Source organism: Engystomops pustulosus, chromosome 3 (genome assembly GCF_040894005.1).
Source record: "Engystomops pustulosus chromosome 3, aEngPut4.maternal, whole genome shotgun sequence".
Classification (NCBI taxonomy): domain Eukaryota; kingdom Metazoa; phylum Chordata; class Amphibia; order Anura; family Leptodactylidae; genus Engystomops; species Engystomops pustulosus.
The window spans coordinates 144,156,845-144,173,948 of NC_092413.1; the positions used below are offsets into that span (position 1 = coordinate 144,156,845).

Genomic DNA, 17,104 nt, shown 5'->3' on the forward strand with positions numbered 1-17,104 from the left:
CTAAATTTTCCCACTTCGGTCTTTGCTATGGATATGTGTGCCACTAAGAGCTAAACACAACGGTAGCAAGTCCCCCTGCTAATTCCTCACAAAATGGTACTAGATGCAAATTAAAATAAAAAAAGTAGAACGTTATTGTAGCCCTAAGAAGGGCTGTTGGGTTCTTTGAGAATCACTCCTGCCTAACAGTAAGCTAATAGAACACCCTAACGCTTTCCCTGACCAGCAGCAGCTCTCTCCCTAGCGGCATCCAGACACAGAATGATCCGAGCAGCGCGGGCAGCGGCTAGTCTATCCCAGGGTCACCTGATCTGGCCAGCCAACCACTGCTATCGACGTGTAAGGGTACCACGTCATGCTGGGTGGAGTGCAGAGTCTCCTGGCTTGTGATTGGCTCTGTTTCTGGCCGCCAAAAAGCAAAACGGCGGGAGCTGCCATTTTCTCGAGCGGGCGAAGTATTCGTCCGAGCAACGAGCAGTTTCGAGTACCCTAATGCTCGACCGAGCATCAAGCTCGGACGAGCATGTTCGCTCATCTCTAGTCTTTACGTTTTACACCCAATTTGTAGGCCTGGCATTAAAGTCTAGTGCTCAATTTAAAGACCATACAAGTTGAAATTCTACAGACCTTGTGTTTTCTTGTGCTGATCCTTATGTGTGTGTCCACAGCAAAGTAATTGTATAGGTTATTTACAATGTTAAAGCGAACCTGTCAGCACTTGTGACCACTCTCGATTGTATATAGTGTTAGGGACCCTGAAGATCTGTGTAACCATTGCTGTGTGTCTGTGAGTAACAGCAGGCCTGTAAATACGAATTTATACACCAGAATTGTAGCTGTATTTAGTCCATCAGGAGGAAGGTCTGTATGCAAATGAGCATGACGGCCTCCACGCTCCATAGATGTTAATGGAGCCTGGAGCCCCTCAGACTTCGCATACAGTCCTTCATCCTGGTGGTAGATGTCCTTCAAGCTTCTCTTTAGTCCTCCTTTTCTTCTCTTGAGTAAGAGCTGCAGCAGTTTTTTGGTTGGATACTAGAACACTCATTCAGAGCAAAGGGGAAAGGCAGTGCCTCTTAGCATATCCAGTGCATGATGGAGTGAGTCGTGATAAATTCCCCCCCGATTCATCCAAAACACATGCTGCCTCTGATCTCTTGACTGTCTTGACTGGTTTGAGAATGTAAGCTAGCTAGCAAGCAGATACAATGTATCCCATAAACAGGCAGACTAGTCAGTCTAAATTGTGCTAAAATGGGCACTGAAGTTGGGAGTGCTAGTTATACTGAGGAATCAATTACATTGGGTTTATTTTTTCAGACTTATAATGGTTACCTTCAAGTGCCTATACTACAAATGCAAAGGGAGGATAAGATCTATGCTGCTTTTCAGTCCCCACTTAAAGGAAATCTACAATTTGTTTTTATGCATTGTGAATCAAACATAACTTGAGAATGCTGTAGCTACAATGATGCAGAAACATCTCTTGTTTAATCCCTGATCCCTGAAGTGGTTTTGCTAAAAAAAAAACTTATAAAATTTAGGACCTTGGATAAGCTGGGTGCATACTGCTTGCAGTGTTTCACAGAGCTTCCTGAACCGTCCAGACAGGACTAATCAACCTGAGCTGAATGACTCGTACACAGCAGCTGGGAGATGGTGCAGTGATTGATTAATTCTGTCTCTCAGGGATAACACAGAATACAGCATTCTTTGAAGCAGTGCATAATTGTGGTAAGAGGAGTAGCGGCTGGCCAGCCACGGGAGCAATAGAGCCTCATTATCATAATTTTAGAATAGTTTTTTCAGCCAAACCACTCAGATCAGGGATTACACAAGATATGTTTCTGCATCAGTGTAGCTACAACATTCTCAAGGTATGTTTGGTTCACAATGCATGAAAACAAATGGAAGATTGCCTTTATGTGGCACAAAATACATTAAATACCCTGCAAATTACCACTGCTCCAAGTCTATATAAACCCACCTTCCTGACCTCCCATTTTCTCCAAGCCATTTTCAGAAGACAATCTTGGTGGGGAAGATGGGGGTTGTGGTGGAGCTGTTACAAATAAAAGATATACAAGTTTAAACAGCTTTACTTTCAAGAAAGTTAAAATCATGTAACCCTCATGTCGAAGTGTGACTTTTAAAAATGTATTACTCAAGTCAATAAGCTCATGAAAATCACATGCCATAAGTGTTTTGATACAAACTTTATACAGCTTAAAAGTAAAACTGTCACCAGGAGTGTAATTTTTAGCTGGTTATAGGTTCCAATATGCTATGCTGATTTTCAAAATCTAATTGGCAGCATTTTGAATACTGCCACTACTTTATAAAATTTTATTTCACATTACCTGGCTCTCTGCTAGAAGCATGTGGAGAGTCCCAGGGAAGGGCAGCTGCTGCAGCCTGTGTCTCGGTCTCCTCATGGTTTCTTTCTCTCCTTCACATTCATACAGTTTCCTCTGCCCCTGTTTATGTTACTTGTATTAAGGAGGCAGGGTAGGGAGGGGGTTGGTGTGGAGCAGGGGAAGAAACCATGAGGAGACTGAGACACAGGCTGCTGCAGCTGCTCCCTCCAGGCCTTTTCACATGTTGCTTGCAAGCAAATGTTATAAAGTAGAGGTACTGGTATTTTGAATGCTGACAAAGGTATTTTTTTTTTTAATCTGCATAGTATAGGCTATTGGAACCTGTCAACAGCTAAGGCTGGGTTCACATCACGTTTTTTGCATCCCCCTGACGGAGACGTTTTTGACAGCAAAAAACGTATCTAAAACGGGTGCAACAGTGTTTTCATTAATGTATATGGACATGATGGATGCCCAAACAGTGTAAATTTGTTTTGCAATGTGTCTATATCCTTTTTGGGCTGCTGCACTTGCCATGTACCTTTTAAAAACGTATGGAAAAATATGATATATATATAATATTGGTGTCTATGGATGACGAATGCAGAACGTGTTTGTGTATGCATCAATCCATCACATCACATCCATATTTATGGAACTTAAAATTGTCCATCTTGGTAAGGACACATGGGATTCTCTTTAGAATGCGCAGCAAACGGAAGTGTAAAAAAACACGTTTTTAAAGTGTAAAAACAGATTTTACGTATACGTCAAACAAACGTAGAGGGATGACAAAAATTGCATTCGTTTTTGTAAACTTTTAAATGCATATGTTTCAGTATACGTCAGTCGGATGCAAAACATGTGATATGAATCCAGCCTAAAAAAAAGACATTCCTGGTGACAGGTTCACTTGGAAAAAAAAAAAGTCTTTGTATCGCCATATTCTGACACCTGTAACCTATTATAGTTAGGCATACGGAGCCTATTTAAATATATTTAAATATTTACGAGCGATAAAATGTTGAAAATGTGGCAATTTAAAACCTTTTTTCATCCCGCCCCCCTAAGGTTTCTGATGGCTTATACAACATACTGCAATAGTGCTGTCTCATAATATATTGTTAATTTACGGCTTTATTATTATACCCTGCATCCGGCAGGGATTGTGTCACGACAAGTCTAGGGGGCCTCTGGTTGTCCTGAAACTGATCAGCGCTCCCACTGTTTAGAAGCTGCATCATTAATCACTGCCGTTAAAATGAACTGTAATAATACGACAGATAACTGTCCAGCACGGAGAGGGCTCTGCTGATGAGTTATTGTCATACATTCTTAAGGGAAATTTATTATAGGGAATCTACTTTCTGAAGTACCGTATATACTCGAGTATAAGCCGACCCAAGTATAAGCCGAGACCCCTAATTTTACCACCAAAAACTGGGAAAAACTACTGACTCGAGTATAAGCCGAGGGTGGGAAATGCATTGGTCAAACCCCCCCAGTAGTATACAGCCTGCCAGCCCCCATGTAGTATACAGCAAGCCCCTAGTAGCATACAGCAAGCCCCTAGTAGCATACAGCAAGCCCCTAGTAGCATACAGCCAGCCTGCCCCCACGGCCCTTAAAAAAATAAACTTATATACTCACCCTCCGATGTCAGTGCGGCTCCCCGATGTCGGCGCGACTTACCGATGTTCCTGATGTCAGCGCGTCCCGTCTTCTTTCTTCTCCGCGGCTCCTCTTCTCTCTTCCGGCATGGACGCTGCCATGTTTTCTTCTAGCATGCGCATACTATGACGCGGCCGCTGCTGACGTCATAGTATGCGCGGCCACTAAGAAACCATGGCCTCCTCCATGCCAGAAGAGAGAAGAAGAGCCGCGGAGAAGAAAGAAGACGGGACGCGCTGACATCGGGGACATCGGTAAGCCGCGCCGAACTTCGGGGAGCCGCGCTGACATCGGAGGGTGAGTATTTAAGTTTATTTTTTTTAAGTGGGTAATTTTTTTTGTTAGACTCGTGTATAAGCCGAGGGGACGTTTTTCAGCACATTTTTTGTGCTGAAAAACTCGGCTTATACACAAGTATATACGGTAGTTCTGGAGGTAGATTCCCCCTCCCTGGACCTAAACCCTTTTTATCCAATTCTTTTATTGAAGAGGTATTCCCATTTCGGTAAATGAATTGTTTGTACAATAAAAGTTATACAATAATATACTTTATGCATCAATTCTTCACTGTTCGCTAGATTTCTGCTTGCTGTCATCCTATAAGAAGCTTCTATATTTACTTCTTGTGGACAGAAATCTGACCATAGTCACACAGGTTCATGGCTCATTATATCTTCATACACAGTAATCAGAGTTGTGTGTTATGTAATGAGCCATGCACCTGTGTGACTATGGTCAGATTTCTGTCCACTAGAAGTAAAATATAGAAGCTTTCTATAGAATGACAGCAAACAGATCTAGAAAACATTGAGGAATTGATACAGAAAGAATATTGGAAAATTTAATAACTTTTCATTACACCAACAATAAAATGTAATTGCTGAAATGGGAATACCCCTTTAAGCTTTCCCTAAACTAAAGTTGATATTGATATGCAAATTAAAAAATGAATTTGCAAATTAAAGCTGCAGGAATTGGGGGGAGCACAGAGTAATCCCTATGAGCCCCTGTGGCAAAGGCAACTCAGTAGCCCCTGCAGATAGGTGGATGTGCTAAATTAAATATTTAGAAAAAAAATGTATACCTTCTTCTTTTTGAAGCAGTTTCTGAGGTAGATTTAACAACATTATGTAAATACAGATACATGTGTTGTTAAGAAATAAATGTATATTTAAAAAAGGTATAATAAATAAAAACTGAAAATAAAACTAATTGCATGTAATAATGAAACTAAATGTATTAACATTTTATGCAAGGTCTTTAAAGAGGACCTGTCACTCATAAAAAAGGCACTAGGAGCCGCTTACTAAAGTAAGGAGCTCCAAGCGCTACCCCATGTTTAGAAGTGATAAACTGCTGGCTTTATTGGAACCCTCATTTGGGGTCCATAGAAGTGAGTGTGAATTATACACATTTTTATACAAATTTAGTGTTTTCAAAAGTGACCAAGATAATAATGTTATGATGTTAGTTATACAGTATGATAAACACCAAAAAATGTTAATGTTAAAAAAAAAAATGACGGGATATTGGTCCCCATAGAAGCCTATGGTTCCCGCCCGCGGTACGGTGAGCCCTGCATGTGTCAACATGCTCTATCTTTTCCCGTGTTTATGTCTGTGTGCCATGCCTCAATATGGAGAGGGGAAGGGTGAGCAGTGCTGATTTCTCCAGCCAAACATACCACACATTCGTGTGGAAGTAGGCTAAATATGTACATTTTATGTACCTGAAAATGACGCCATAAAAAAAATTGAACATTTAGTCCCAAAACAGAAATTACCTGCATTGTCAAAGGTGTCATCCATAATTTCTGAATGTCTGTTTTCTGCCACAGACCAACTACCAGAATTTGAGCTGCCACTCCTTCTACTTCTTCCACCTAGAAGCAAATAATGCAAGAACAACTGTAAAGTACAAAAATGATGTGCTATGCTAAAATAAGCAATTCTCTAATATACACTCATTAGCTATCTGCAGCTGTTTGCCTGCTATCAGGGGTTTCACCTTGTCCTCCTGGCTGTCTATGTTTGGTTGGTTGCCATGGATCTGTATCTAGATAGTGGAGAGGAGTAGAGGGTGGGTGGAACCTATTGGAAGGAGCACTATGTGATGTGCACGCACCTGATCTGTAGCCTGCAGGGGAATATCAGTCCCAACAGCATGTAAAAAAAAATCTCTAGGACCTTCAGTGATGTGACAAGCATGTGATAGATCACATGCTTCAGGTCATCCAATAACATACTAGGAAGGATATATAGCAGAGCTCTGTGTGTTTAAAGGTTTTAATATAGTAGAAATGTGTATGAGTGAAAGTTTGGATGCACAAATAAAGACGGAGCTCAGGCTCCCCATCAGTTATATTGAATCGCTATCAGATCCTGCACACACAGCACAGTATATATACAGTGCAACCTCATTGCACAGGAAAGGGGTGGTCCGCAGATAGGGGCAAAAAAATCAGTTATTGAAATAAAAAACAGTTTTTTTTGGAGGGGTCTTCTCAGAGAAGTGGTCTTCTGGAGAGGGTTTTACTGTGTGTGTATATTATTTATTATATCTGTACATCTTTTTATTCCTATGTAGGTGTTATTATGTGGACATGTTTTAAAGGGGGTTGTCCAATACAGCAAATAATTCTTATTGTTTGTGTAATGAAAAGTGAATTCAACGTTAAGTTGAAAGTTCAACATAACGTATATACTCGAGTGTAAGCCGACCCGAATATAAGTCAAGGGCCCTAATTCTGACGTCACAGATTGTGCACCGGAGCGCCACACAGACCTGCTGCTGCCGGACCGAAGAAGAGAAGACCTTCGGGGGACGTCAGAAAGGAGAGTTTGTGTTTTTACTTGGCTTATACTTTAGTATATACGGTACTCACTGTATCCATTCCATACTCTTTTGCAGATCTCTGCTTGTTGTCTACTTGCTGTATTTTTATAGGTAGCTTCCTGTTTACTTCCTGTAGATCATGGGTCCCCAAACTTTTTACATAGGGGGCCGTTCACTGTCCCTCTCAGACAGTTGGAGGGCCGGACTAAAATGTAAAAATAAATAGCGGTACATGTGACCGCATTCGTAATAAACTGGGCCCCTCCTCAATTAATTATTTAATATACCCCCTCGTGAACTATTTTATATATTGGTCCAATAAATTAATTGGGTCAATTAATTAAATATACTGGGACCCCTCTCTGTACAAGCAGTAACCCTGATTCTGTCTCGTGATTAGCTGAACTGTTTGTACACGTTCACATGAATGCCCTCAGTGCTCTGGACTCACTGCCCTTAGCTGATGTCAACAACTGGAAGTCCCGTCCACTTCAGGAAAATCTGAGAAGATTTTACATCTATTAACCCTATATCTCAGGATTGGAAGAAGCATGATACAGGTATTGTTAAAATTATTGTCAAAGGCTCTCACCAGTTGTGCTAAAACTATTTTTTGTCAAGTAACTTTACAGTTATTCTTGAAGGCCACTTCATGACTTACTAGTCTGTTGCTTACAACAGGATTTCGAAATAGTTACATGTTCTTACCTCTACGCACAATCATGTGACCTGGAAGTAGGTCCTGGGTATGTGGGTCTATTGGAATATGGCAGGTAAAAACAGAGACTTGGGAGCAAGACTTGCTGGTTTGTATGGCTTTCAGTCGGAATCTTCGAGAAGAACCTACAATGGAAGCTTTATAAAGCGAGTTGATAACTATATATGATAAAAATATGCAAAAATAAAAGGATATTACCATGTTCAATGTCACACTCTCTCCATGCCATATCCTCATTATCTCGAATCACAGAATGTGCAGCTAATTGATGCAGGTCATAATTGTTTTCATACTCGGTAACAGTTTCAGAATCCTCTCCAGCAACACTCAGAAGTGGCTCCAAGTTTATTGTTGTTTCCCAAGAGTGGTTGCCGTTTCCAATGTAGCCATGGATTACAGCTCGGCACTGCCAACCAGATTCACTGCTGACCCCAGAACCCGTATTTGCTGCAGCAGGAGATTCAGAGAACAAATACTGTGCATCCACCAACATATCCCAGTCCAGCTGTGCAGGAGATGGAAGCTGTCCTATCACTTGATAACAGAAAAATAAATGGCAGTTAGTGAAAATGCAATAACATAACCGAAAACATTAACTGAAATAAGGAGAGACCAAAAAATTCTACATTGCGGAACTTTTCATTTTTTGCCCCTCCATTATGTCCCCATATATAGAGCCCCCTCTCCTTATAGCTTCCATATATAGTACCCACTCTTCTTATGCCCCCTTTTATAATGTTCATTCTCCAATACCCCTTTTATATTGGCCCCATTTATAGTGCCTTCTCCTTTGTGTTCAATTTTGTCCCCATTTAGCATTTTTATAACAACACCAACAAAAAATTACTTATCTTTCTGGTCCCTCTAGTGGTGCAATAAGGTGCCCAGTGTCGGCGACATTGCCGGCATTGGGAGTTGTACTGTCTATAGTGGCAGAACAGGAAAAACAGTGAGGGTGTTACTCCATGATCTACCACAGCTTGGCAGCTTCAGCTGCTACTTTACGGCACCTGGCTTGTGCACTCCCACTGGCTTCCCTATTCCCACATGACTGCCCATGCAATCATGGCGGGCGGTCACACGGCTGCACAATGCCCGATCTTGCACTAGACAGAACCTTTACTCAACGGACATCATCTGGGGAAAGCAAGAATAACCACCTTTCTGATATTTGCTGGATTTGTAAAAACATCTTTACTGTTATCATGGAAACATGAGGGGGGTTAGTCAACTGTTTTTACATTACATTTTACATTACATTATCTTTATATGGAGGGGGCAGCCGTTATCTAGGGGAAGTGTGGAGTGTGGCAAATTCTGTAGTGACAAGTTATGGAAAGGAGAAAAGGTTATGACATTGTCTACCTGTTGGAGAATGCTAACTATAAGGAGTCTGCCAGGAAGACGATCAGGATGGACCAGGGCAACACAGACATCGAAGTTAACAGTGCCAAATCCAAATTTGAACAGTAAATGATGTCTGTGTCTACTTGAAAGCAGGCCAGATGTGCAGTAGATTTAATGCTGGTATATATTTTTATTTGTGGTTATTTACTACTGATATATATTTATGCATATAGTATATTGATTTTTGTCATTTTTATGTGTGCGGTTTATTCATTGCTGGTAAATATTTATATGTGCGGCATAGTCATCGTTATTTATGTGTTTGGAATATATGCATGTGTATGCTACATTAATTGCAGGCATATATTGATATTTGTAGTACGGTATATACATTTCTTGTATATGTTTATTTGTGTTTATTTGCACTAGATATACTGCTGGTAGACCTTATTCTAGATAATGCCATAGCACTTCGCCTCTTATGTGTCTTATGATTTTAAATGGGAGCTGGAAGCCATTTAATTTTTAAAATATTTCCCCTCAGGGTAGGCCCTGATTCTGCCGTGTTCTGTCTACAATTTTACAGAGGGCGTAATTTTGCCTGTCTGCTTTTGGCACCAAAATTCGGCCCTGGTTAGAGGGTCCACTCAATAGACTCCTATACCTAGAACAAGCAGATAAATAAGTTATGCAGAATTTTGTTTGGCAAAACTATATATTAATCTCCTGCTCCATAACATACTTCCTGCAGAGCAAACTACATTCTTACATTGACACGTTCCATTTAGTACTATAATATTATAACAAGTGTTTAATAATAATATAAACAAACAGGTGTGGTTGATTACATTTTTTAATTATATCAGAAAACATTTTAATGGAAATCTACCATCAAATTCAAGCATGATAAACCAGGCACCCAGACTCTGGTAGTGTGCTAATCTTCTTATTTTGTTATCCCTGGCCTCCTTCCTTTTACAAATAAACAATTAAAATGATGCTAATGAATCGATCTGATCCATCTGCACTTCATCCCTCCCTCTGCCTGCTGTAGTCTTATGGTGGGGGAGTGGGGGTGGGAGTGCTCCTGCTTAGTGTAATAGTCTGCTAAGCCAGAGCACAGAGGGCTCTGTTAACACCCCCCATAGCAATTCTGACTTATTAGCAAAATTCTAATTTAAAGTTAAAATTGAAAATTAAAAATGGATTTTAGAAGGAAGGAGGTCCTGGATACCAAATATAATAAGATTACCACAGTCACAGTGCCTGGATCTATGAGTAAGTGTCCCTGGTTAATCATGATGGATTTTAATGGTTTCCTTTAGGCAATGTATTTTGAATAAGAGAAATAAGCCAGTACTATGCACCTTCTGAGCAGAGTTTTCTAATTTATGAAGTACTTATTACTGGCAGAGCAGCTCTCTTTAGAGTTTCTACTTATTTCAGAGATCAACAGTGAGGATGCATTCCTATGTTTTTTTGGCGGAGATTTGGCCTATAGCATTGTTTCAACATTGGGGAACATTTACTAAGAATGTGGGAAACTGCACTAAAAGTGCTCTGCCTGTGTATAATGCAGGGGGCGCCAACCTTTTTGTGGTGAACCTTTAACATAGGGCGTGCAATAGACTTTGCATGTTAAGTCCGGAGCACGATCCGACTGAGCACCGGAACGCCCCTTAAATTGTGTTGCCTGGTGGCTAGTGTAGCTGCGCCACAAAACGGTTGCGTGCAAATAATTTGTGATGCAGAAACATCTTAATTACCTTTGCAAGCGGTTTACACTTAAAAGAACATGCAAATAGCGCAAAGCCCTTAGTAAATGTTCCCCATTGTATTTACGTAAACATGGTGTTAAAATAGTGCAATTAGGCAAACCTCCTCCAAACAGCCTTGCACTGCATTTGAAAACACAACGTAAACACCACCTGTGAACGTACCCTGAAGCAGTTAATTATGTGTATTAACTCATCTCGCACTGCCCGCTGACGGCTAAAGCTAGCCGTGAGAGCAGAACCCGTAGACCCTAGGGAGAAGGGTGATGCGGTTCATTACCACTTCTCCGCTCCTCACAGCATTGCGCTGAAGAAGCACGATGCCGGGAGGAGCAGGACTCCATAGGTCTAAATCAGACTCCCCAGTCACAGGTGGTGGTTTTCCTCTGTAATTGAGGCTCTTATAGATGCCTCAGGTACAGGGGAAAAATGTTAAAGGTTCCCCCAGAAGTCTTTTATGACCTCATGGGGGACATATAAAGTAAAAAAAAACACACACACACAAAATATTAATTAATATTCATAAAAATACATTGACATTTCCCCATATAATAAAAAAAAAAAAACCCCGCTACACAATAAAAAGAATCACCACAGTCGCTCCGTTTGCCCAAGACTATACATATTATATATCAAAACGACTAAAACAAAATAGGGAATTCATTAATAAAAAACTATAAAAAAAAAAGTACTATAAATTACAAAAAGCCTTATTTTCACTTTTAACCCCAAATAAAAATGTTTAAAAACTGTTATTACCTATTTAACTACCTCTATGTGTCACAAAAAAACACCACAAAAAATGTTAAGGTGGCAAACTAAAAATGCTGGTCACTAGAGCCTTTCAAGGCCACGTCACTAAGGGGTTAATCATCTAGATTCTAACATCATTCAGAAATTTGCTTACAGGAATCACATAGTCCCTCAATGTGCTTAGTATTAACATCTTCTGGATCCTGGTTCTGTGATACTTTGTCTAACACAGTACGTAATCGAATCATATCCAGTTCTCCATGCGGGGATGAAAAGCTGCGACCAGACATGGTGGCATGAATCAGAGCTTTTCTTCTGACCAGTTCCTCTGCGCTCTGTGTAACTGTAGTCTGTGGGGAATGGGCACAGTTATTAACTTAATTCTGTGAAATGCAGCATCATAGTAATTCTGAATTTACTTGTATTTTTAAAGCAGAGTGCTGTCAAAAGGTATCCAAATTCCAAAAACGGCCATATTACCTTACGAGATGGGGTGGAATTTTGGTTGGGTGCACACATTCCTTCGCTCGAGATACTCTTCTTTCCCTGTTGAGAGGCTTTCATGGAGTATGGTGTTATACAGTCTCCAGAAACAGTTTCCCTGGATCCTACGGACTCACTGCTAGTAGACCCATGACTAGTTGCACGCGTAGGATCACTGCACATGGAACGCTGTGTTGGTGCTTGAGTTGGCTCAGTGCTAACTGAGCAATGTGTAAGCATATACTGTTCCTGTACATAAGAGGAACGTATAATACGTTTCCTTATATCACTCATTGGAGCTCCATCTCCACCTAAGGGAACAATTATTAGTTGAGGTTGATACTATACTATTAACTGATAAAAATAAAGAGAAAGAAAAGTGGGGTGGGGGCTTTTTGGCTAAATTATTAGACAAAGTGCATTATTTATTATATACACCTATTTTCAAATACTTATACACGTTCCTTCAGCTTCAATTTCTGCCATAATTTTGGACTTTTCTTCCTTCTTGTGCCTTTGCCTTCTACTGTAGTGTGATGGATTTAAAGTTAATCTATTGTTCTCTCTCTGTATTTTCATATACTGCTAACATGTTCAACCTCTTTCTACAGGTTGAGTCTTTGACAAGAAAGATCCTGTCTTATGCAGTGCACACTTCAAGAAGGGAGTGTGTATGGCATAATCTGCACTTCTGTATGTGTCGGAATAATCTTGTAGTTTTCACTACAGTGTGTGAATAATGGAGAAAGCCATTTAAAACAATAATAAAACAGTATCCTTTTTTTTTTTACTTGAAATTTATAACCAGTGTCAATACATGATGATCCTAACAAACCATACTCTACCACTTAATGGTCCCTATATCCCTTTATCCCTATCTGACCAAGCTCCTTCCCCTTAGATGCCACAGCACATAAAAGCCAAAACATCTAAGAGGTTAAAATCTGATCCTGGGCACTCTAGAAGGGGGTCTGCCAGTGTATACCAATATCCCTCTCGGAGAATGAGAAGAGAGGGAGAACAGTATGACATGTGAGAAGACGTCATACCAATGCTTTCAGTTCTTTCTGGATCTTCACTCCATGCAGAGAACTCCATTGAGATTTCATGTGAAATTTCCTGTAATGCTCGTTCCACGTCCTCCATACCAGCAGACGGATTTGGATAAGTTGTGTCTGAAGTCCCTGGGGTTTGAGACTCTTCTTGGGACTGGAAAACAGAACTTAGGGACCCTCCTCTAGCAACACGTGTCTGAAAGATAGCGGTGACCCAACAAAATAGAGTCAAAGCTACTGGAGACTGTAACAGATATTCCATCTACTTCTATACTCACTGGCCCCTTCTTGTTTCTGAAGTTTGCAGTGTTGTATAAGGTGCAATAGCTAATAAGTGAATCACCAGGATAGAGTGGAGAAATGTCATTGGGGGTGAGCAGGGCCTCCATATTTTCCGGCATGTACCAGTCGATAGTGATGTCACTCAAAGCTGGCTCCAGTGATTTCTTTAAGGATTTAGTCAGCTAAAGAAAAGCATAGCAGATGAGAAAATACAAGGAATGTTCTTGTACATATGATTGTACAACTCGTCTGTGTACTTACCTTGGGCTGTAGCCTTTCTCCCTCAGAAAGCAGCTCTACAGTTCCCCTTGTTAACTTTGCTGCTCGCTCAAGTATTTTGTGATGCACATTTAATCCAAGACCAAAAGCGAATACCCTGTAACAAAAATGATTTCCCAGTATTTACAATTCATTTCAGAAGAATAACTTGGGGTGTACAGATAGATTCATGGGGGGGAGGGGAACGTATCACACACCGGCGTCCCGCTCCCCCCTTCCCCGGTGTCCTGCAGATATAGTAAGAGGCTTAGGCCTCCTGATATATCCGACTGTTGGCGGCGCAAAGCTACGCCAGGTTCCACTTCCTTATACATTTTTTCTTTTAAAGTACACAGGCAGGCGGCAGGAATGCTTGGTGCTTGCCCGCGCCACTGTACCCATCTACGCCCCCTTCACAGCCACACGGCATGGAGGTGGTGTAGTCGCTATTATAATCAACTGGTGTAGAAGTACAGTGACCCAGAGGGGCCACTTTGGTATGTTTTAGGGTTTTCCTGTACCTTTGATGGCAGATGTTATAGTTGCACTGTATAGGCAATGTATTGCACTGTTGTTTTACAGGTTTGCACAAAAACACCTATTTTCAGATTGATATTGTTTTATACTTCCTATACTGACTTGACATTGTAATTGAAATGTGATTGCTACAGTCACTGTAGGGATCTTCTCTCCTCCTCTCTCACTCTTTGATTCACTCAGAATCTTCTGGAGCCCTCCAGAAGTCCCTGTGTGAAGACCTTAAATAGTGTGTTTACACAATGCTCGCTGCTATTTGGCTGGGGAGACCCTGTGCAAGGTCAACACCCCTGTAGGAGGTGTGTTTTAATTAGTTTTCCCTGGGCCTACACAAGGGTAGTGTGTGCTGGGCCTTAGCCAGGCCAGAGGCCTGCTCCTGCTCTCTCCATCCATAACGTACCTTAAGCCGCTGCCCTGGTGGCTAGAGTCAAAGACTCAGGTTTGCTATTTTGATTCAAAGTACAGGCGGTCCCCTACTTAAGAACACTCGACTTACATACGACCCCTAGTTACAAACGGACCTCTGGATATTGTTAATTTATTGTACTTTAGTCCTAGGCTACAATAATCAGCTGTAACAGTTATCAAATGTATCTGTAATGAAGTTGTAGTGTTAATATTGATTCTTATGACAACCTAACATTTTTAAAATCTAATTGTCACAGAGACCAAAAAAGTTCTGTCTGGGATTACAATGATAAAATATACAGTTCCGACTTACATACAAATTCAACTTAAGAACAAACCTACAGTCCCTATCTTGTATGTAACCCGGGGACTGCCTGTATACTACATGAACTTTTGAGCCCAGCTCCACAACCAGGAGGAAATTTTGGTATTTTTCTTCAAGACATTCCTGCAGTTATTTGTCAGAGAAGATAACAGTAAGTCAAGGGCTTCTCTGCCTAGTATTGTTGCCTTTCATGGGTTCCCCAGCGCAGTACGCTTAAGAAGACGAATCCGTTAATCGAGCCGGACTGCCTCATTACCCACGGTAAGCCAAGCTGTGGAAGTCCCCTGGATTGCAGTAAAGGCATTGAGCTAGGAGCCTCCATTTTCCTAATCTGAGACTGTTTCCTTACCCTTGCCTACCCATCCCAAGAGAGAGAGAGTGAAGGATATTACTAGTGAATCTATCAGCTATACTCCGCTAAGCAACTGTTATATAACAAATGACTGTGATAGCTTTCTGGCACCACATTCAGTAAAAAGTACCTGGTTCACCTGAACTTTGTGATAGAAGTTATTTACCCTGCACACTGCACAAAGGTGTTCCGGAAGAACTGAAGGGGTCCGTGTGGTACTTGGGAACTGCGTACCGCCACGTGACACCACAACACCCAGCAAGCCCATTGCTCCCAGGTTACTGCAGAAGCAGTAGTAAATCTCCCCCATGACGCTTTATTAATCCAAAAGTATCACATGTATCAGCCATGCTAAAATCGCACTGTAGCTTATGGTTCTGTGCTACCAAGTTTATCTGCAGTTTAACATGGACTATGTCCATTATCTTATTATCCAGTTATCCTATAGGTTAGGAGCTAACGTATATGTCACAGAAGAACCCCTTTAAAAAAAAGTCTGCACTTCTAGTGACCAGAGTGAAAACCCTTTAACCCTCTTGGTTAACCCCTTAAGGATGCAGCCTTTTTTTGTCCATTTTTAGCTCCCACTTTCAAAAATCCAGAACTTTCAAATTTTTCTGTGTACAGAGCTGTACGAGGGCTTATTTCCTGTGTAACAAATTGTACTTCTTAGTGATAGTATTTTTTATTCCATTGCCTTGTACTGGAAAGCAGGAAAAAAAAAAATTACAAATTCGGCGAAATCAGTGAAAAAACACATTTGCCCCATTTTCTTGTAGGCTCAGTTTTAATTTCTTTTACTGTATAATCCAAATAACACCTCCATTTTATTCTGTGGTTTGGTACGATCACAGGGATGCTAAATTTATACAGGTTTTATTGTGTTTTAACCCCTTAGTGCTCTGCGCCCTAGCTGTACTGCGCTGAGTCCTGATAATAGCGCTCAGCACAGTACAGCTACTGAGCAGAGATGATGCCGGTTCAGCTCTGCACAGGAGCCGAACTGGCATCGGCGGTCGCGGGATGTCAGCGGTAATCTACCGCTGACATCCCCGGCTAACACAGCGGTCAGAGTGGGCTCCGATCGCGGGTGTTTAACCCGTTCAATCCCGTGGTCAGCGCTACCGTGGCATTTAACTTGTCTTTCAGGGTTCTTTCCCCCACGATCGGCGCCCCCGCGCGGTTTTCGGGGGCACCAATCGTTGCTAAGGCATCGCTGGGGTCCAATCCATGCATGTGCATAGGCTGACACTGCTAACTGCTAATACCCTACAATACATGAGTATTGCAAAGTAATATCATGAACAAGCAATCAGATGATTGCTTGTTCATGTCCCATGGGGGAACAAGTAAAAAAAAAAAAAAAAGTTTTTCAATAAAAAATACGTTTATAAAATCACTAAAAATGCCCATAAGCCCCAAAACATATAAAGAGACATATAACGCATAAAATAGTCTAAATCAGAACACAAAACCCATATATATATATTAGATCACCGTGTCCGTAACAACCCATAGAATAAAAGTAAATAATTATTGAACCCATATGATGAACGCCTTAAAAAAAAAAACAAAAAAAAAAACAAACTCGCCAAAAAAAGATGATTTTTACCTATTGAATCCCCCCCAAAAAATGCAATAAAAAGTGATCAACAAAACATATGTACTCCAGAATGATACTGTTGCAAAGTACAGCATGTCCCTCAAAAAACAAGCCATCAACCAACAACAAGCCATAAAATCCTGGCAGCTGCAGGGTGATCCTTCACTTCTGCGCCTAGCCGTGCGCCCATAATACAAGTCACGGTCACATGTGGGGGGTCTTTGTACAAATTTCATAACAAAATTGTATGGTGGGTTTTCCCTTTTTAATTTTTGGAAATGTGTACATTTTAGGGCTAAATGAACGTATAACCGACACAATTTGACCATTCTAAATTTCACCTCC

General features: G+C 41.0%; 1 protein-coding gene across 4 annotated transcripts in view; it reads right to left on the minus strand.

Annotated features, from left to right (window-relative positions):
* The window catches only part of VWA5B2 (von Willebrand factor A domain containing 5B2), a 63,297-nt gene that overhangs the window by 11,324 nt on the left and 34,869 nt on the right, over positions 1-17,104 (minus strand). For all 4 annotated transcript variants that reach the window (XM_072142389.1, XM_072142388.1, XM_072142387.1 and 1 more), the window contains 9 exons: positions 13,538-13,652; positions 13,273-13,458; positions 12,989-13,190; positions 11,937-12,250; positions 11,611-11,806; positions 7,780-8,115; positions 7,572-7,706; positions 5,812-5,910; positions 1,988-2,062 (listed from right to left, as the gene is read on the minus strand). In XM_072142389.1, the coding sequence (XP_071998490.1) occupies positions 1,988-2,062; positions 5,812-5,910; positions 7,572-7,706; positions 7,780-8,115; positions 11,611-11,806; positions 11,937-12,250; positions 12,989-13,190; positions 13,273-13,458; positions 13,538-13,652 (1,658 nt within the window). The remainder of the gene's footprint in view (positions 1-1,987; positions 2,063-5,811; positions 5,911-7,571; positions 7,707-7,779; positions 8,116-11,610; positions 11,807-11,936; positions 12,251-12,988; positions 13,191-13,272; positions 13,459-13,537; positions 13,653-17,104) is intronic.